Below are 22449 nucleotides of genomic sequence, written 5' to 3' on the forward strand. Positions count from 1 at the left end.
GAGGGACCCCATCCATGCATGAATTCATGCACCAGGCCTCTAATTTATAGATATAATGTCTTCATTCAAACTTCCCAAATGTTTCAAAAATGTCCTTATAGCTTTGGGTATTTTAAATGCAAAATCTAATAAAATATTATGCATTACATTTAGTTATCAGTCTCTTTGGTTTTCTTTAATCTAGAACCCCAGATCTCATCTTTTCTTTTGTTTTTCTTTATGACTAATATTTTTTAAGAGTTCAGGCTAGTTGTTTTGCAGAATGTGTCTCAATTGGATTTGTCTGATTATTTCTCATTAATACATTAAGGTTAAACGTGTGTGTTTCTTCCCCTATGATGCTATGTCCTTCTCAGTGCCTCCCAACAGTAGGAATATGATGTAATTTTTTCTTTCATTATTGGTAATGTTCACCTTAATCATGTGGTTAGGGTGGTGTCCAACTTATTTATCCATTACATTGATACTAGTAAAACTTTCAGTTTGTGTGAATATCCTATTCCAGGAGAAACTACTTTATGCTAAAAGTATAAATTACTTTATTACTGAAAGCATAATTTATATGGTTCACTGAGAAACCACCGGTTGAAAAGGCATTTTCGCTAAATAAAAGAAAAAATAAAAGATGATATTTATATATTTTTAAAAAGTTGGCACTAAGCCTCTTAGCCAAATTTATGAGCTATTCTAAATAAGGGGTTTCTTATCTAACTTGTGAACTGCTGATATACTTCTGTCCCAGCCTAAACATATTTATATCCCTAAAATATAGCTACTTAGACTATAGTAAGTGTCCAAGGAAAGTTTATTTTTTTTTCCGGTTGTAAAACTTTTAATTTGCATATTAAAATTGTGCTTGCAATACTTAAAATCAGCTTGCCCCAAATGATTTTATTTTATTTATTTTTTTTTGTTTTTGTTTTTTTTAAATATATTTTATTGATTTTTTTTGCCCTCCTCCCTCCCTCCCACACATACACTCCCTCCCCAGAGTTTTATGTCCATTGGTTGTACTTACATGCATGTATACAAGTCCTTTGGTTGATCTATTATCACCCCCAGAGCTTCCTCCCCTCTCCACTGTAATTTGACAGTCTGCTTGTTGCTTTACTCTGTCTCTATATCTATCTTTTGGTTCATCAGTTTATAATGTTCTTTATTATCCATAAATGAGTGAGGTCATGTGGTGTTTCTCTTTCATTGATTGGCTTATTTCACTCAGCATGATGTTCTCCAATTCCATCCAGGATGCTGCAAATGATGAGAATTCCTTCTATTTTATGGCAGCATAGTATTCCATTGTGTAGATGTACCATAGTTTTTGGATCCAATCATCTGCTGACGGGCACCTAGGCTGTTTCCAAATTCTGGCTATTGTAGATTGTGCTGCTATGAACATAGGGGTGCATATATCCTTTCTGATTGGTGTTTCTAGTTTCTTGGGATATATTCCTAGAAGTGGGATTACTGGGTCAAATGGGAGTTCCATTTTCAGTTTTTTGAGGAAACTCCACACTGTTCTCCACAGTGGTTGCACCAGTCTGCATTCCCACCAGCAGTGCACGAGGGTTCCTTTTTCTCCGCAACCTCGCCAACACTTGTCGTTTGTTGATTTGTTGATGTTGGCCATTCTGACAGGTGTGAGATGGTACCACATTGTTGTTTTGATTTGCATCTCTCAGACAATTAGTGACTTTGAGCATGTTTTCATGTGCCTTTTGGCCTTCAAGGAAAGTTTATTGAATAAGCTTCTCTCCAATTGCTTTGTCTGAATGAATGAAAAAATAACCTCACTAAGCAAAAATTCTACTTCATTGTGTCAACTGGCACCACTGGAATTGACTTGCCTGCTTAAGCACTACTCTTCTCATAGGAAATGACAAAGATTTCAGTTTTCATTCAGGTTTTTGACTCTACTTGGATGCTAATCAAGTCTCTGGTTATTCTAAAAATATTAGCTTCTCTGTATTAAAGTCAGAAACTGCTCTGAATAAATCAAGGATCGGCTCTGTATTTGTTAGGCTGGTTGCAAATGACAGAAAATGCAAAATAATAGTAGGTTAGACAATACAGCCATTTATTTCTTTCTGGTGTAAAAGTCCATTGTTCTAGCCAAGATGGAGTATCAGGGACTGGATTTACCCTCTTACCTGAAGCAAGTGAAAAATCAGAGAAAATGAAAACAATGCTCTTCAGACATTGTAAACCAGGCAACAAAAAACAGAGATCTCTGAGAGGCAGGAAAGAAACAAGGTCAGCCCTAGGATTATCCCAGCTTACTGCCTGGATAGAGGTCCCAGGCAGTGATGCAGGGAGCAGTAACCTAGGTAGGGCCATATGGATTAGGAGGAGCAAGAAGGTGGGAAAACCAAGGCAGCTAGAATTTGTAGGACAGAGTACTGAGGTAAAGAGCTGCAACAGAAAGAGAACTCTGGAGATCTGCAGAATCCTCCTTGAATCTTCTGCTGAATTTTAATCAACACATGTATATAAGACCTAAAGTGAGCAGGAAGAAAAAATCTTCAGAGATCACATAAGACTAAGAATAGCCGGTTCCCACTAGCCAGAATTGAAAATCTCAATTCACATATCATCAGAGTACTCAAAAGGTCTTGCTTTAATAGTGGTGCCAAATTAGCCCTACATTCAAAGCTGTTTTAGATTTGCCTAATGAATTTAAAAACAAGCCTTGAATTGGTAGAATCAACATCATTAAAACATCCATACCACCCAAAGCAATCTATAGAGTCAATGCAATCCCTATTAAAATATTAACACCATATTTCATGGGTCTAGAACAAACTCTCAAAAATGTATATGAAACAAACAAAACAAAACAAAACAAAACAAACAAGCAAATAGCCACAGCAATTTTAAGAAAGAAGAACAACATTGAAGGGGTCACAATACCATATATCAAATTATACTACAAAACCACTGTACTCAAAACAGTCTGGAACTGGCACAAGAACAGGCATATAGGTCAGTGGAACAGAACAGAGAACCCAGAAATCAACCCAAGCCATTATACTCAATATTTGACAGAGGAGACAAGAGCATACAATGGAGTCAAGACAAGTCTCTTCAATAAATGTTGTTGGGAAAATTGGACACATACATGCAAAAAAAAAAAAATCAAACTAAGCCACCAACTTACACCATGCAGAAGAATAAAATCAAAATGAATAAAAGACTTGGTGGGCGCTGGGGCCGCCATCTTAGATGGAGGGAGTAAGACCAGAAGGAGCGTGAGACAAGGAGGGTTCCCTGCCGCTCTCCTTGGGCCCCCAAAGAGGACCAGCTGGCCGGGCTTTGGGGCGTGTGCCCTGAGGCGCACAGCAGGAGCGCGATGATGCGGGGGCTGCCTGGGGTCATCCCCTGGGCTGGAGATGCACCGAATGTGACCACCTCCAGCTCCCTCACCAGGCGCAGGGAGGAGGAGCGGGCCAGACACTGCCGCAGGACAGACTATGGGACTCGGAGGCGCCCTGGCTCCTTCAGGTTTAAGTATTGTGTAAGCTGCATCAATGGAGCACATACAGGGGGGGGGTGGAAGACTATCAGCAATGGCTTTGGATTCAAAGATGCAGTGTTTGATGGCCCCAGCTGCATTTCCCCCACAATAGTTCAGCAGTTTGGCTATCAGCGCAAAGCATCAGATGATGGCAAACTTATGGACTCTTCTAAGAAAAGCAATACCAGCCGTGTTTTCTTGCCAAACAAGCAAAGAACAGTGGTCAATGTATGAAATGGAATGAGCTTGCATGACTGCCTTATGAAAGCACTCAAGGTGAGGGGCCTGCAACCAGAGTGCTGCATAATTTTCAGACTTCTCCATGAACACAAAGGTAAAAAAGCACGTTTAGATTGGAATACTGATGCTGCCTCCTTGATTGTAGAAAAACTTCAAGTAGACTTCCTGGATCACGTTCCTCTCACAACCCACAACTTTGCTCAGAAGACCTTCCTGAAGCTTGCCTTCTGTGACATGTGTCAGAAGTTCTTGCTAAATGGATTTCGATGTCAAACTTGTGGCTACAAATTTCACGAGCATTGTAGCACCAAAGTACCTACTATATGTGTGGATTGGAGTAATGTCAGACAACTGTTATTGTTTCCAAATTCCAATATTGGTGATAGTGGGGTCCCAGCACTGCCTTCTTTGACAATGCGTCAGATGCAAGAGTCTGTTTCCCAAATGCCTGTTAGTTCCCAGCACAGATACTCCACACCCCACGCCTTTACATTCAACACCTCCAGCCCCTCTTCTGAAGGTTCCCTCTCCCAGAGGCAGAAGTCAACATCCACACCTAATGTCCACATGGTCAGCACTACCCTACCTGTGGACAGCAGAATGATTGAGGATGCAATCCGAAGTCACGGCGAATCAGCCTCACCTTCAGCCTTGTCCAGCAGCCCCAACAATCTGAGCCCAGTGGGCTGGTCACAGCCCCAAACCCCCGAGCCGGCACAGAGAGAGCAGGCACCAGGATCTGGGACTCAGGAGCAAAACAAAATTAGGCCTCGTGGACAGAGAGATTCAAGTTATTACTGGGAAATAGAAGCCAGTGAAGTGATGCTCTCCACTCGGATTGGGTCAGGCTCCTTTGGAACTGTTTATAAGGGCAAGTGGCATGGAGATGTTGCAGTAAAGATCCTGAAGGTTGTTGATCCCACACCAGAGCAGTTTCAGGCCTTCAGGAATGAGGTGGGTGTCCTGCACAAAACACAGCACGTGAACATTCTGCTTTTTATAGGGTACATGATGAAGGACAACCTGGCGATTGTGACCCAATGGTGTGAGGGCAGCAGCCTCTACAAACACCTGCATGTCCAAGAGACCAAGTTCCAGATGTTCCAGTTGATTGACATTGCCCTGCAGACAGCTCAGGGAATGGACTACTTACACGCAAAGAACATCATCCACAGAGACATGAAATCCAACAATATATTTCTCCATGAAGGCCTGACGGTGAAAATTGGAGATTTTGGTTTGGCAACAGTGAAGTCACGCTGGAGTGGTTCTCAGCAGGTTGAACAACCCACCGGCTCTATCCTGTGGATGGCCCCAGAGGTGATCCGAATGCAGAATAACAAACTTTTCAGCTTCCAGTCTGATGTCTACTCCTACAGCATTGTGCTGTATGAGCTCATGACAGGGGAGCTACCTTACTCTCACATCAACAACCGAGATCAGATCATCTTCATGGTAGGCCGAGGGTATGCCTCCCCAGACCTTAGTAAGCTATGCAAGAACTGCCCGAAAGCAATGAAGTGGCTTGTAGCTGACTGTGTGAAGAAAGTTAAGGAAGAGAGGCCTCTTTTTCCCCATATCCTGTCGTCCATTGAGCTGCTCCAACACTCTTTACCGAAAATCAACAGGAGCGCTTCTGAGCCATCCCTGCATCGGGCAGCCCACACCGAGGACATCAATGCCTGCACACTGACCACTTCCCCTAGACTGCCTGTCTTCTAGCTGACTTTGCACCTATACTCAGGCCACCAGGGGAGGAAGAGAAGTCAGCAGGCACCATCTTTCTGCTCCCTTTCTATGGGAGCAGAGAGCTTGTTTTCAGAGAAGCTGCTGCTAAGGACCTTCTAGACTACTCATAGGGCCTTACTTCATGCTGCCCTCTTTTCTACCCTTTCTGGTCCTAGGATAAGGAAGCCATTTACCATGCTGATTTCTCCTGCTCCCTACCTGCATTCTCCATGCTCATGAGCTGAGCCTTCTCCAGATTTACCAGTGGCTGCTGATGGCAATATATGATCTGGGACCCTGGACATTGGCTAGACAAGTACTTTTAGGGCAAGGAAAAGCACTTGGAGAGCAAATGAAGGTAGGCAGACCAGCCATTACGGGGGGACACGTGGACTTTGAATATCAGCTCCTATGAGGAATGCTTATCACAGGAAGGACTTTCTTCAGATAGTGGTGAGTGATGTGGCACCATACAGGTAGTTTTGCACATAATGCACCAAACAGCCCAGGACTGTTGAGACCATGGCCACCTAAAAGCATCTGCTTTGGCACTTTGGAACTTGAGTTTGGGGACCCTTCCTTTTTCATGGAGGTCTCCAATGCATTGGGATGGTTTTCCAGAAGAGGTGCCCAGCCTACCCCTTCCATGACTCCGCTCTCTCAGGGAGCAGTCTTCCATCATGCTGAATTTTGTTTTCCAGGAGCTGCCCCTATGGGATGGGGCCATTGGCCAGCCTTGTCTCTCAACAGTCATCATGTGTATGCAAGGAAGCCAGGAATACAGGTTTTCTTGATGATTTGGGTTTTAATTTTGTTTTTATTGCGCCTGACAAAAAAAACAAAACAAAACAAAACAAAAAAACGAAAAACAATTATCTGATGGTTCCTCAATTGTTATTTTAATAAAATAAATTAAATGTAAAAAAATGGATAAAAGACTTAAATGTAAGTGGTGAAATCATAAAAAGCTTAGAAGAAACCATAGGCAGCAAAATCTCAGACATCTTTCATAGCAATATGTTTACTGATACATCTCCTAGGGCAAAAGAAACTAAAGAGAAAATAAATGGGACTACATCAAAATACAAAGCTCCTTCACAGCAAAAGAAACTATCAACAAAATAAAAAGAGAGCCCACTGTGCTCGCTTCGGCAGCACATATACTAAAAAGAGAGCCCACTGTATGGAAGAACATATTTTCCAATGATACATCTGATAAGGGGTTAATTTCTAAAACATATAAGGAGCTCATGCAACTTAACAAAAGAAAGACATAAAATATAATTTAAAATGGGCAAAAAACTTAAATATATACTTCTCCAAAGTGGACATACAGAAGGCCAAGATACACATGAAAAAATTCTTAAAGTCACTAATATTTTGAAAAATACAATGCAAAAGGACAGTGTGGTATTACCTCATACCTGTCAGAATGGCTATCATCAACAAATCAACAAACAACAGGTGTTGGCAAGGATGTGGAGAAAAGGAAGCCCTTGTACACTGCTGGTGGAAAGCACATTGTTGCAACCACTGTGGAAAACAGCATGGAGTTTCCTCAGAAAATTAAAAATGTAACTCCTATTTAACCCAGAGATCACACTTTGAGGAATATATCCTAAGAAATCAGAAACACCAGTCAGAAAGAATATATGCACTCCTGTGTTCATAGCAGTGCAATTTACAATACCTAAGATTTGGAAACAGCTCAAGTGCCCATCAGCAGATGAGTGAATAAAAAAGCTATAGTACATTTACATAATGAAATACTATACACCTATAAAAAAGAAAGAACTCTTACCATTGCAACAGAATGGATGGACCTGTTAAATGAAATAAGCCAGTCAGAGAAAGATACTAGTAGGTATCACAGGATCTCACTGATATGTGGAATCAAATGAACAAAATAAACTGATGAACAAAATAGATCTTAGAAGCATGGAACACACAGTGGAACCTCATAGGAAATGCATGGGAGGGTGGGTGAATGGGAAGAGATTAACCAAAGAACATGAATGCATATATGCATGACCCATAGACACAGACAATAGGGTAATGAAGACCTGACACAGGAGACAGGAGCAGACTAGAATATGTCAATGGGGGGTGGGGAATGGGGACATATGTAATATTTTCAACAATAAAGATTTTTTAAAAGCCTTGAAAAGATCACACTGTTTTCAAGTAATTTAACTGTGTTCCAGAATAAAGCCCAAGACTATTTATAGAAATACAAAATATCCATCGTCCAATAAGATAAAATTCACATAGGACATCCAACTGAAAACTACTGGGCATTCAAAAGAAGAAGGAAAGAAATAATAAGGAAAATATCATTCAAAACCAACTCAGAAATAATACAGATTATAGAATTAGTGGACAAAGATGTTCAAACGTTATTTAACTGTTTTGCAAATGTTTAAGAAGCTAGAGGAAAGATTGAACCTGTTAAGAAAGACATAAAAGACATTAAAAATTCCCAACTAGAATATCTAGAAATGAAAAACTCAATGCCTGAGATGATATAAAAGTCAATGTAGGCAGTTTAGACTTGTATGGCAGCTCCTTGATAACAAGGTTCCTTAGGTCTTGTCGCACTATCATTCTCAACATATAATTTTCCAACTTATGGTGCAAAATGGCTGCTCTAGCTCCAGCCATTATATGTTTATTCCAAATGAAAGAATTGGAAACTAGGCAAAAATAGTATGTCCCTCCATTTAAAGACACTTAAAATTCTATCACATGACATCACTTTCCCTCATATTCCACAGGCAAGAATTTAGTTTCAGGGCCATACTCATCTGAAATTGATAACAAGAATTGTAGTTTTTATTCAGTGTGGCTAGGTGCCTAGCTAAAATGTCAGAGTTATCACTTAGCAAAGAATGGGAGAATTAAAATAGGGGAACAATTAGCCATCACTTTTCAAGTTGAAACCCATATCAATGCAGAAGAGGTTCTGATCCAGTTTGAATAACATTATGGCTTTCAGCTTAAAAATAGTGAGACTGGCCAGCAGTTAGCTCTTCCCTGGCTGGGTTGCCATGACAAGGGACAACATCTTGTGGCACTACACAATTTCTGATCTTTGGACCCACCCCAAGGCCTACACTGAGTGCAAAATGACCGACTGCACAGTCCATCTCAAAGAGGGACCCAGAGGATGTCAAAAAGGTGGTGGTCTGGAAGTAGTACAGTGACTTCTGCAAGTTACACAGAGACCTGGCCTACACCCACTGAAACCACCACGTGGAGGAGTTCCCCCAGGGCCCAGGTGTTTGGCAGATTCGAAGCCTCTGTGATTGAGGAGTGTGAAAGCGGGAAGAGAACTTGCTTCATTTTACCTTGCCTATCTCTGCACTCAGCAACAGCCCTCAACTCAAGTCCTTCTGTGGTAGGGAAGTGATATGGCCCTCCAAGTTATCCAGACTTACATATTCTGCTATGTAAGTCTGAACCCCACATTGCTCCCTGAGGAGCCCCATATGCCACCTGATGTTTACTGGTTGCCCCACACTCTCTGCAGAGAAAAGGGGCCTGATAAGTTGGAGGTGTCAGCAGACATCCTGCCATCCAGTCTTTCTCAGGAGACCCTGGATATTTTCTTTAACTGTGGGAGCACTAAGGAGTTGTCTAGTTTTCTGTCTTGCTGAGATAAGCTTGCCTTCTTTGACTTTTCTTCAAGGAAGGGGTCAAAGACCCTAATCCTATCCACATAGGTGACCTGTCAACAATGGAGGCAGTCTGATATAGAGTGTCAGCTTGGGGACTGAAGGGTCCCGGGTTCGATTCCGGTCAAGGGCATGTACCTTGGTTGCGGGCATATCCCCAGTAGGGGGTGTGCAAGAGGCAGCTGATCGATGACTCTCTTTCATCGATGTTTCTAACTATCTCTCTCCCTTCCTCTCTGTACAAAATCAATAAAATATATATTTTAAAAAACAATGGAGGCAGTCTGAGAGTCTGTACCAGGAACCCTGGGAGCCAGGAGGATGAAGATGATGAGGAAGGAGGGCCAAGCCTGCCTACCTGAGCCAAGCCACAGTCCTCATCACTAAGGCCCTGCAGGACCAGAATGTAGGTGACTGCCCTTCAGCTCTGCATGATTACCAGGACGTGTGCACATCCTACTTCATGGAATTCCTGGTAACCGATCTTCTGCCCACTGAGAAGATGTAAAGAAAGCAACTGAGTACCTAACTGGGCAGAGGAAATCCTGCACATGCACCTTATACAAAGTCCCACCATGTGAGGGAGTGGACACTTCCTCAGGACAGGCGCTTCAGCTCTCTGACTTCTCAGCTCCCTGACCACTCCTGTGGAATCAGGAACTTCTCAGCTCTCTGACCACTCCTGTGGAATCAGGGACTTACACTTCTATCCCTGTCTGTCTCTATCTTGATGTGTGAGTAATAGGTCTGGTCACTAAATTCTCTGTTCTTCCACCTAGAACAGGGGTCTGCAAACTGTGGCCTGCAGCCAAATCTGGCCCACCACCTTTATTTATAAGGTCAATGAGCTGGAATGGTTTTATCCTTTTTTATTATTTGAAAAGAAAATCAAAAGAATGTTGTTCCGTGGCTGTTGAAAATGATATGAAATTTAAGTATCTAAAAAAATGATGTTATTGGAACACACACACAAATAATGAGACTGTACCTTAGTGTTTTTGGTTGTCAAAAATTTAAAATTTGTTTAATTTGTTTTGGTGTTATTTGACTTTCAGCCCCCATATCTCCATATACTTTTGAGTTTATCTCAACCTGCCAGAGTTGCTCCATTTCTTCAATCAATGACACCACGCTAGAGTTGGAGTTTAACATTTTGTTTAACTTATGCCTATGTTTATCCTGGCCAAAAAACCAGGGTCATTCAATATGTTTATTCCCTAGTCCTGAAACAGCTTTCTTTCTTAATAAAGTCACAACACCTGGAAATGAAACAAGCTTTTATGAGGACATCCATATCACATGCTCTGGAATTCTAATACCTTCTCCATGGTGGAGAAAAAAAATTGGCACATGGTAGATACAATCTTTTCCACAGCCCATGAAACTCCTACCCAGATTTTCTTTTGGTTGGCCATACAACGGTTCCTAAATCTCAAATACCTTGGTTATTACACTTGTTGATCAATTTAAACAGTATTTCTGGTGGTATGGTTGCTCTCATAATGCCAAAGTGGATTCCACAATTTTTAAGAGATTGTAGGTGGACACGCAATTTATCTGTTTTCATCAGATAAGAAAGTATTGCTGAAAAATGGCATTTTGTTTTTTAAGTTACCAACCAAGTGTTTGGCTGGCTCACTGAATATTCCAACAGAGCATTTGTACTACCTCTGTATCCTGTCTTAAACAAATTTGACCAAAAAATCTGCAGAAATTCAGGGGTAAGCATTTTCCAGTTGCTAATGGCTTTGGTTGCTTTAACAACCTTTGTTCAGACACTGCAGTATTACATGTCTGCTTCCCCCTGCCCCTATATAAGCTTTCACCTCCTGTAATCACACTGTTCTCTACTATTAGTATCACCAGTATGAGTATTCTTTACATCAAATAATAGTGATTTTTAAAGTATGCAATTTATAGGGATTTTATAGGGGTAGAGATAGGCTTATATAAGTGATTAATGGGAGAGAAAAAGAGTACATATGTAATACTTTTAACAATAAATATTTTAAAAAAATCATAGGGGTTTTGTACAACAAACTAACAACCTAGAGAATTGCTTTTGTGGAAGAGGTTGGGATGCAACTTACAATGCTGATTTGGACAGATTGTGAACTCAAGCAAAAACTCTTTCCCTTTGGATTCTGCTAATATGAATCTGTCCATAAAAGTTACAATGGAGTAGATTCAGTAAACACAGTCACTTACTACTGTGTCCTGCCTAATTTGAATTCTCATTAGGCATTCAGTAGACCCAGAGTATACACCATCTGGGCCACATGGAAAAGAGCAGAATGATTTTGACTTGACAAAATGCTATTTTTCAGGAACCATTTTGTTTTCAGTGAGATATTGCTGTTTGGATACAATGGAAGGTAAGGGTAGAGCCTTGATGTAAAGGGAATATAACTCATTGGCTTGGGTTGGTGTTCTCACCCATCTTGAAATGGGTATGGAGAGATTAAGTTGTTTTCCAGATGAAGGGGAGAAGTAAACCTTTGTTAGGTGTGGTGACTGTTTGAATCTTCATGCTTTATGAGCTCTGAAAACTAGAACTTTATTCCATTTACTTTAACTAACCCCTCACTGACCATGAGTATCAAAATATCAGAGTGAATACATGAACCATCAATGACTGAAAATTGCAAACTTTTGCTTCCTGTGTGCCTGTCTTTCTGACCCCTCTTTAAATTATTTTGAAAACATAACATCCTTTGAATTGATTGGCTCCAGATCTGTGAACTGTCTGGATCCAAATCATGATTTACCCCAAATGAGGCAAATCAAAGAGTTTTTCTGTGGTCTTTAAGAAAACTTTTCTTGGGAATTTCACCCAGTAATATTCAAAAGGACAATTCAGCTTTATGTCTTTGTATCTTTCTTTTTAGTGGATTAAACCTAAAGCACAAGAGCTACTTGTCCTCTACTAGTCAAGCAAAGCAACAGAGCAGTAGTAGCATTAGCAAATCAATAGATATAACACTAAACGAATTGAACATGTTACAATTCTTTCTGGTTCTGCATTTTGGATTTCATCTCACTCACATTTCTCAAGTGCAGCTCTTCTTCAGATGTTGTCTTGTATAACCCAAACATCTTTTCAAAGAGAAAATTAGTATCTAATAATCTTCCTTGCCCAACACTCTCAATTAAAGAGGCTCTATCAGCCCTGTCTGGTTAGAATGCTGTCCCGATACACCAAGGTCAAAGGTTCTATCTCTGGTCAGGGCACATACAAGAATCAACCAATGAATGCATAAATAAGTAGAACAACAACTCTCTAACTTTCTCTCTCTCTCTCTCTCTCTCTCTCTCTCTCTCTCTCTCTCTCTCTCTCTCTCTCTCTTTCTCTCTCTCATCAATAAAAACATTATCAAAGATATTCTTTAAAAAGAAATAATAAAGAAGCTCCATCTTCCTCTTCAGGCCTCTTTTTCTTGGAAGCCTCTAATATATTCTTGTTATTTTGTATGATGTTGTCATTGTAGATTTTAATGTGTTTTTTAAAGGACTCCAGCTATAAAGCACTGTGTCCTGACATTCCCTATAATCAGAATGTCAGATTACACAGTGGTCAGCTATAAATATTGATGAGAATAAAATGATAGTATTTGAGATTTGTCTTTCTCTGAGAATATTAGAGGACCTATGACTAAATGAGGATGTTCATTTTAAGGTACTGATACCCCAGGGCTAACATTCCCTTTGAGAAAACAAGTACATAGCGAGTATTTGCTAAACACCTATTTTTTTATTGTTTAAAGTATTACAAATAGTAGTACATATGTCTCCATTTTTTCTCAATTGACCTTTCTCCATCCTCCCTTACCTGCCGGCACATGCCCTCACCCACCTCCCAGTGTCTTGCATCCATTGGTTGTGCTTATATGCATGCATACAAGTCCTTCAGTTGATCTCTTACCTCACCCCCCCCTGAAACATTCCCAGCCTAGCTACTGTATTTTAATAGTCTATTCTATGCTTCTCTGCCTCTGTATCTATTTTTGTTCATCAGGTTATAATGTTTTTTATTATCCATAAATGAATGAGATCATGTGATAATTTTCTTTCACTGACTGGCTTATTTTGCTTAGCATAATGCTCTCCAATTCCATCCATGCTATTTCAAATGGTAACAATTGCTTCTTTTTTACAGCAGCAATTCTGTAAATTAGTATTCCATTGTGTAGATGTACCATAGTTTTCTAATTCACTCATCTGCTGATGGGCATTTAGGCTGTTTCCAAATTTTAGCTCTTGTAAAATGTGCTGCTATGAACATAGGGGTGCACATATGCTTTCTGATTGGTGTTTCTGTTTTCTTGGGACATATTCCTAGAAGTGGTATTACTGGGTCTGATGGCAGGTCCATTTTTAATTTTTTGAGGAAATGCCATACTGTTTTGTACAGTGGCTACATCAGTCCAAAATTCCACCAGCAGTGAAGGAGGGTTACTTTTCTCCACATCCTTTCCAGCACTTGTCATTTGTTGATTTGTTGATGATAGTCATTCTGACCAGTGTGAGGTGGTACCTCATTGTTTTGATTTACATCTCTCTGATGATTAGTGATTTTGAGCATGTTTTCATGTGTCTCTTGGCTTTCAGAATGTCCTCTTTCAAAAAGTGTCTATTTAGGTCCTCTGCCCATTTTTTCATTGAGTTGGTTATGTTTTTTTTGCTAAGTTGTATGAGTTCCCTGTAAATGATGGAGATTAAACCCTTATTGGAGATAACATTGGCAAATAGGTTCTCCCATGCAGTGGGATTTCTTGTTGGATTGCTGATGGTTTCTTTTGCTGTGTAGATGCTTACTATTTTCACTAGGGGCCAGGTGCATGAAATTCATGCACTGGCGAGGGGTCCCTTAGCCCAGTCTTCCCACTCTCATATACTGAGAGTCCTCAGGGGATGTCCTATGGATGGCTTAAGCCCACTCCCCATTGGGAGGGGACCTAAGCTGAAGTCTGGCATCCCTTTGCTTGAAACAACTGGGCTGATCAGGGGAAGGCACCAGTCCCATCACCTGCTGCTGCAGCCACTGCCAGTCACCACAGCCACCAAGATATTTTCATCAACACAGACTCCAGTCCCTTCACCATGAAAAAATGACAACTTTCTTTAAGCATTTTCAAGATGTGTCGTTCATAGAATATGACATTTCTTTATTTTTCTTTTTATCCTCACCTGAGAATATGTTTCCATTGATATTTTCCCCTTCCCTCCAATCCCAGGCTCAACCCCTTCCCAAGCCTAAAGCCTTCGCCCATGTTTAGGCTTGGGAAGGGGTTCCCCCCAGCACCTCCCCAAGCTTAAATCCTCCACCCCAGGCTTTAGGCTTGGGAAGGGGTCCCTCCCCCCTCCTCCCAGCACCTCAAATCATAGGCTCAGCCCCTTCCCAAGCCTAAAGCCTCCAACCTAAGCTTTAGTCTTAGGAAGGTGTTCCCCGCCCCCGGCACCTCTGATTGCAGGCTTGGCCCCTTCCCAAGCCTAAAGCCTCTGCCTGATGGCAGGCTGGAGTGACCAGGGTGCTGAAGAGGTTTCCTGGACCCAGGTATCTATGCAAATTAACCACCATCTTTATTGGGTTAATTTGCATAATCACTCTGATTGGCTGTGGGCGTGGCGAAGGTATGGTCAATTTACATGTTTCTCTATTATTAGGTAATATGTAGTCCCATTTAGTTTTCCTTAGTTTCCATTGCCCTAGGAGCTGTATCATTAAATACTGTATGATACTACAACAAATGTCTGCAATTTTTCTGCCTATGGCTTCTTCTAAGATTATTATGGTTTCCCATCTAATGCTTAAGTCCTTTATCCATTTTGAGGTTCTTTTTGTGTATAGTGTAAGTTGGTGCTCTAGGTTCATTTTTTTTTTTTTTTTTGCAAGTATTTGTCCAGTTTTCCCAACACCATTTATTGAAGAGACTGTCATGACTCCATTGCATGGTCTTGCCTACTTTGTCAAATATTAATTGAGTATAATGACTTGTGTTAATTTCTGGGTTCTCTCGTCTGTTCCATTGGTCTATATGTCTGTTCTTGTACCAGTACCAGGCAGGTTGTTTTTAATACATTTTATTGATTTTTTTACAGAGAGGAAGGAAGAGGGACAGAGAGCTAGAAACATCGATTAGAGAGAAATATCTATCAGCTGCTTCTTGCACACCCTCCACCAGGGATGTGCCCACAACTAAGATACATGCCTTTGACCGGAATCAAACCTGGGACCTTTCAGTCCATAGGCAGATGTTCTATCGACTGAACCAAACCAGTTCTGGCAGTACCAGGCAATTTTTAGAACAATGGCTTTGTAGTACAGCTTGATATATGGTATTGTGATCCCTCCAACCTTGTTCTTCTTTCTCAGGATTGCTGCAGCTATTTGGGGTCTTTTTTATTTGTATTCCAGATGAATTTTTGGAGAACTTGTTCTAGGTCTTTGAAGTATGCCGTTAGTATCTTAATGAGGATTGCATTGAATTTATAGATTGCTTTGGGTAGTATGGACATTTAAATGATGTTGATTCTACCAATCCATGAACATGGTATATTCTTCCATTTGTTCAGGTCTTCCTCTATCTCTTTTTTCAGTATTCTGAAGTTTTCTGAATACACGTCCTTTATGTCCTTGGTTAAATTTGTTCCTAGGTATTTTAATTTTTTGTTGCAATGGTAAATGGGATTGATTATTTAATTTCTCTTTCTATTAGTTCATTATTGGTGTATAGAAAACCCATACACTTCTGCATGTTTATTTTGCATCCTGCTACATTGCTGAATTCATTTATTAAGTCTGGTAGTTTTTTTTATGACGTTTTAGGGGTTTTCTATGTACAATATCATATAATATACAAATGAGGACAGTTTTACTTCTTCTTTTCCAATTTGGATGCCTTTTATCTTCTTCTTGTCTGATTGCAATGGCTAGTACATCCAGTACTATGTTGAACAGGAGTCGTGAGATTGGGCATCCCTGTCTTGTCCCTGTTCTTAGTGGAAATGATTTTACTTTTTGCCCATTGAGTATGATGTTGACTGTGGGTTTGTCATATATGGCTTTTATTATGTTGATGTATGGTTCTTCTATTCCCACCTTGCTGAGGGTTTTTATCAAGAAAGGGAGTTGTATTTTGTCAAATACTTTTTCTGCATCAATGGATATGATTATGTGATTTTTATTTCTCAGTTTGTTTATATGGTGTATCACATTTATTGACTTGCAGATATTGCACTATCCTTGCATCCCCAGCATAAATCCCACTTGGTCATGTTGTATGATCTTTCTAATCTACTGCTGGATTTGATTTGCTAGAATTTTGTCATCTATGTTCATGAGGAATATGGGCCTATAATTCTCTTTATTTGTATTGTCTTTATCTGGTTTTGGTATTAGGATAATCCTGGCTTTCTAGAAAGAGCTTGGAAGTGCTACTTTCTCTTGAATTTTTTGGAATAGTTTGAGGAAGATGGGTTTTATTTCTTCTTTGAATGTTTTATAAAACTCACCTGTGAAGTCATCTGGTCCAGGGCTTTTGTTTGTTGCAAGTTTTTTTTTATTTTATTAATATTACTCTTTTAATTTCCTCTATAGTTATGGCCTATTCAGATTTTTTTATTCCTTCTGGTTGAGTTTTGTAAGGTATTTTTCTAGGAATCTGTCCATTTCTTCTAGGTCGACCAGTTTGCTGGAGTAGAGTTGCTCATAGTATTTTTTATGATTCTTTGTATTTCTGTCAGGTCTGTTGATATTTACCTCTTTCGTTTCTAATTTTGTTTATTTGGGTCCTCTCTCTTTGCTTCTTGGTGAACCTGCTAGAGGTTCATCAATCTTGTTTATCCTTTCAAAGAACCAGCTCTTGGTTTCATTGATCTTTTGTATTGCTTTTTTGTTTTGTTTTGTTTTGTTTTGTTTGTTTTTTGTTTTTGGGTTTTTTTTTGTTTTTGTTTTTGTTTTGTTTTGTTTTGTTTTTGTCTCTATGTCATAAATTTCAGCTCTGATATATATTATTTCCTTTCTTCTTCTCACTCTGGGCTTTTCTTGTTGCTCTCTTTCTAATCCTTCAAGTTGCAGAGTTAGATGGTTTATTATCAGGTTTTCTTGTTTTTTATAGTAGTCCTGTAATTCTGTGAACTTCCCTCTCAGGACTGCTTTCATTGTGTCCCAAAGATTTTGTATTGTTCTGTTTTTATTGTCGTTGGTTTCCAGGACGTGTTTTATTTCTTCCTTGATCTCTTTGGTAACCCACTTATTGTTTAATAGTATGCTATTCATCCTCCAAGTGTTTGAATTTTTGTGATTGTTTTCATTGTAGTTGATTTCTAATTTCATATCATTGTGATCTGAGAAGATGCTTGATATGATTTAAATCCTCTTGAATTTGGAGACACATTGCCTGTGTCCCAATATGTGGTCTGTCCTTGAAAATGCCCCATGTGCACTTGAGAAGAATGTATATTCTGTAGTTTGGGGGTGGAATATTTTAAAGATGTTGATTCAATTAAGTCCATCTGATCTAGTGAGTCATTTAGGATTGAAGTTTCTTTGCTAATTTTTTGTCTAGAGGACTTATCCAGTGATGTTAATGGTGTATTAACATCTCCTATTAAGTGTACAGCATTGATCTAGGTAACAAAGCATAGGACTTTGGCAACTGACTTTATCTGATAGCCACACCTGTAGCCTTTAAGTCTTCTCTCCCTGTCTCCAGATGTGTAAAGGAATCTTAGAAGTGAAGGCATTAATAAAATTGTCTACTGAATTAGAAATATAAGAAGAGCATGTCATGGTCCCCATCTTGGATTTTGTTCTATTTTCAGCTTAGGTAAGGGAAAATGCTCTGGAAAATCTAAGAGTAAACTCGCCACCTTATGAACCATCAAATGTTAGAGCTGGAAAGTACCTTTAGTTATAAACTAGTACAACTGTGTTTTCAAACAGTCAACCCTCAAGCCCTGAGATACAGTAGAGTGATGCAAAGGCTGCCTCTCTGCTCTTCTTGCCTCCACCCCTTTTAACCAGTGTCACTGATTTGACTTTATATAAGATTTTGTTTATGTAACAATAGTTCCATAGTTTTAAAACATTTCCAAGCCATAAATCTAGTCCTATCCTATCATGTTACTGATGAAGAAGCAGGGCCCCAGAAAAGGAAGGGAACTTGGTTGAGGGTCCACATACAATTAGAAGCTGCATACCCTCAGTTTTCTGATTCTAGTGATCCATTTCTCCATACTGCCAATCAAACTATCAGCAGGCACTGCTAGAATGCAACAGTGGCCTGCTGTCTTTAGAAGAGCCACTTGTCTTAGGAACAGATGGAAGTTGTTTTGCAGTAACCTGAGTTACTGCAGGGGAGCCAGAGGAAGGAAAGACCAATGGGTGATACTGTTCAGCCTTGCCTTTTGCTACTCACAAATGGTCCTTCATCCTTCAACAAGGGGGTAAGAATACTTAGCTGGTATAATTGTAAGGAATAATTGGGATCATGTGTGTAAAGTATCTGAAAAATTGTAGGTGCTAATTAAAGGGTACATCTTAATAAAGTGGTATATTTTAATGATGTGGCTCCCAATTATTATATAGGTAAAAAAAAAAGAGAGAATTTGTGAATTAGAATCCAGGTCCTGGGTTTATTAACATGGTTTACCAGAGTAATGTTAATTTCATATATCATATGGTGAAGCCAAGGCACAACCTTCACTTCCCTTGCAACCTGGCAATGTTTGGCAATATGCCCTACTGTACCAGAACGGGGAGTTTAGTAAAAGGTTTTTATTAAGTACAGGGCTAGAAAATACTGTTCTTTGCTTTGCCTCTCATAATCTAACTAGCATATTTGGAGGGGGAAAAAAAGGACTGTTGTTTTTTGTTTGTTTATTTGTTTATTTTGTATAAATTCAACTCAAAAAAACACAAATGAAATTTCTTTACCTATAATTATCATTCTCATATACTACCACGAAGACACCTAAATAGGAAGAACCTTCTGTTTTGGATAAATAGCCTGGAAAGCATTACTGATGATGTTGCCTGGTTTCATGGAACATTTGCTTTATATTTAGTGTCTGTGACTTTGGCTGGGTAATTTTCCAAGGCTAAGGCTACATTTTGGGCTTGAACTTCAAAGCTCCACTCATCTGGATCCTCATCCAATCTCAGTCCCACACAGTTTATTTCCTTCTAAAGGCATATGCTGTTTCCTTTGGATTTCTGACTTAGATGCTTCAATTCCAGTGTTCCAACTCTGCTAATTCCCCTTGGCTTAATGCTCTTTTCCCAATTGCCTTATCTCCTCTGATCAATGGTCCTGACTTATTAAAGGCTAAGCAACTTACCCCAGATTTCCCAGCTAGAAAGTAACAAGAGCCAGGAATAGAACCTAAGTTATATGTGACCTTAGAGTTTGGGAGCTTAATCCTTATGATCTATTGCTCAGGAATTGCAAAGCAAGAGGGATCACCCCATGCTAATGGGATCATTAATGATTTTGCAAAGGAGATAGCAATTGGTAGAATTTTGACAGAAATGAAAACAGTAGATTAATATGGGTGTGCCATATGTAGAAAAAAGGACAGGGTAAAATGAGAGCCAGAGTACTTAGTTTAGCTTGAATAAGGGATCATTTGAAGGGGTAATAGAAAATGACTCCTTTTACAAAGTTGATGTTATGTTATGGAGAACCATTTTTGACAATGGATTTATACTTAGTTCAATAAGCAGCTGAAGGTTCTTGCTTTCTTTTTTCTTTCTTTCCTTCCTTCCATTCTTCCTTTACAATTTTCTTCCTTGCCTCCTAGATAATATGTGCTTTATAGAAGAAAATTAATGTCTAAATATAATATCATCTGAGAGCCCCTCAAAAGAGGTGATTCATGAACATTTTCCAAACTTTTCTGCAATGCAAATATATACGTATAAATAATTCTAAATTATGGAAGGCAGAATTCTAAGATGCCTTTTCCCTGCCTATATAATCTTCTTCCCTTGAGTTTTGCAGACCTATAAATATGATGTTCTGTCAGTCTTGATTAAGTTATGTAATATGGGAAAGGTGATGAGATACATAAGTTGCATTATATAAGAATTTCCAACTGTTTTTGTTGTTGTTGCTGTTGTTGATACTTTTACAGATGCTCCCCACTTCTCTCCCTTTGCCTACCGTCACCCAGCCCTCATCCCTCTTCCCACTGGCTATCACTACACTGTTGTCTGTGTATATGGGTTATTCATATATGTTCATTGTCTGATCCTTCACCTTCTTTCAACCAGTCTTTCCCTTCTCCCTCCCAACCGATAGTTGTCAGTCTGTTCCATGTATCTATGCCTCTGTTTCTATTTTGTTCATCAGTTTATGCTGCTCATTAGATTCCACATATAAGTGAAATCATATAGTACTTATTTTAAGAATCTTTGTCTTATGATAGGACCATGTAGTTAGGATCTGAGAGCAGTCTCTAGGAGCTGAGAGTGACCCTTAGCAGTCAGCTAGCAAGATATCTGGAATCTCAGTCCTAAAATGACAAGGAACTGAATTCTGCCAATAAGTAGTGAGCTTGGGTCCCAGCCTTGTTTGATACCAAGATTTCAATCTAGTGAATGTATTTAAGTATATATTCTTACTTTATATATTCTTGATGATTTGATACTTGGAATTTGCTGTCTCAGAAAATACTCCCTTTCTAAGAACTAGCCAGTCCTTACAGAGAGAAAATAACTTGTCCAGGAGGGTTTCTTTCATATACAAACCAACCAATCCAAACCCATATCTGAACCACCCTATCTATCTGAATCTTACACTCCAGGAGGTAATATTCCTTTGCCTTAATCATCCAAAACCCAGGTACCAGACAACTAGTAACAGTTTCTATAACCCAGAACCCTCTGAAATTATTTAAACTGGCCAGTTCTAAACCTGCTTACTCTTCTTTGCCTTGCCTTTCCCATGGTAACTACAATAAAGATTCTTGCCCATGTTTTCCCCCTCACTTATGCCGCTTGACATATCCTGTTACTTTCCCATGTTGCATGCTGGGCCCTTCCTCTGGAGGCTTGTAATAACATATTTTCTTTTCAACTAGAGACACGGTATGTGAAATTCATGCACGGGAAGGAGTGTCCTTCAGCCCAGCATGCACCCTCTCCAATATGGGACCCCTCGAGGGATGTCTGACTGCCTGTTTAGGCCAAATCCTATTGGGACTGGGCCTAAATGGGCAGTTGGACATACCTCTCACAATCCAGGATTGCTGGCTCCCAACTGCGCGCCTTCCTGCCTTCTTGGTTGCCCCTAACTGCTTCTGCCTGCCAGCCTGGTCACCCTCTAACCACTACCCTGCTTGCCTGGTCAACCCTAACTGCCCTCTCCTGAAGGCTTGATTACCCTTAACTGCACTCCCTTGCAGGCCTGGTCCTTCCCAACTGCCCTCCCCTACTGACCTGATTGCCTACAACTGCTCTCCCTTGAAGACCTGGTCCCTTCCAACTGCCCCCCCCCTCGCTGGCCAACTTGTGGCAGCCATCTTTTGTCCACATGGGAGCAGTCATCTTTGACCACATGGGGACAGCCATCTTGTGTCTTGGAGTGATGGTAAATTTGCATATTATTCTTTTATTCAATAGGATTAGATAGGATAGAGGCCTGGTGTATGGGTGGGGCCAGCTGGTTTGCCCTGAAGGGTGTCCCAGATCAGGGTGGGGATTCCCTTGGGGCATGTGGTAGCCTGAGTGAGGGTTGCAGTTTGGCAACACACCCCAGTGACCCAGGCAGAGGCCCTGGTATCTGGGATTTATTTATCTTCTACCCTGTTTCCCCTAAAATAAGATAGTGTCTTATATTAATTTTTGCTCCCAAAGATGCGCTAGGTCTTATTTTCAGGGGATGTCTTATTTTTCCATGAAGAAGAATACGATACACATTTATTGTTAAATGAAAATAAAGAAAATTTATTACCTGTATATGGTAAGGTAGTATGGTAGTTGTCAACACAAACCAGACAAACTGTGAATCCTACAGTATCAAGAATTTACTCATTTGTTCAATGACAATCATGTCATCATCTTCTGGAACATCATCATAACAATCCAATTCCTGAATTTCCTGGTGAATTTCTTGTGACTCCATTTCTTTCAGAATCAGTGGACCAAATTTCTCATGTTTAGCCTAGCGGGGGGCCCTCATTTTTGGGGGGATGCCTTATATTTCACTCAGGAGGAAACCTGTAAGTAGGTCTTATTTTTGGAGGATGTCTTATTTTCAGGGAAACACGGTATAATTGAAACTTTGTAGC

At 39.9% G+C, this 22449-nt stretch overlaps 2 protein-coding genes across 2 annotated transcripts in view; both read left to right on the plus strand.

The window, feature by feature from the left end:
• COL4A6 (collagen type IV alpha 6 chain) overlaps positions 1-22449 on the plus strand; it is a 451051-nt gene that overhangs the window by 233985 nt on the left and 194617 nt on the right. The window lies entirely within an intron of this gene.
• Positions 3565-5834, plus strand: LOC311614952 (RAF proto-oncogene serine/threonine-protein kinase-like). Its single transcript, XM_084870056.1, has 2 exons — positions 3565-3733; positions 3829-5834. Exons 1-2 carry the CDS (start codon positions 3660-3662, stop codon positions 5474-5476), a joined length of 1722 nt encoding a protein of 573 aa, XP_084726182.1. The 5' UTR covers positions 3565-3659; the 3' UTR covers positions 5477-5834.

This window comes from Pipistrellus hanaki (genome assembly GCF_964339955.1).
Source record: "Pipistrellus hanaki genome assembly, chromosome: X".
In the NCBI taxonomy this organism is placed as follows: Eukaryota; Metazoa; Chordata; class Mammalia; order Chiroptera; family Vespertilionidae; genus Pipistrellus; species Pipistrellus hanaki.

What these genes read in the sequence shown, in the direction of transcription:
- LOC311614952 (XM_084870056.1), top strand. Translation starts at nt 3,660, where the DNA reads ATGATGGCAAACTTATGGACTCTTCTAAGAAAAGCAATACCAGCCGTG. An exon ending in TGCCAAACAAGCAAAGAACA is followed by an intron (nt 3,734 to 3,828) that starts GTGGTCAATGTA and finishes CATAATTTTCAG; the next exon opens with ACTTCTCCATGAACACAAAG.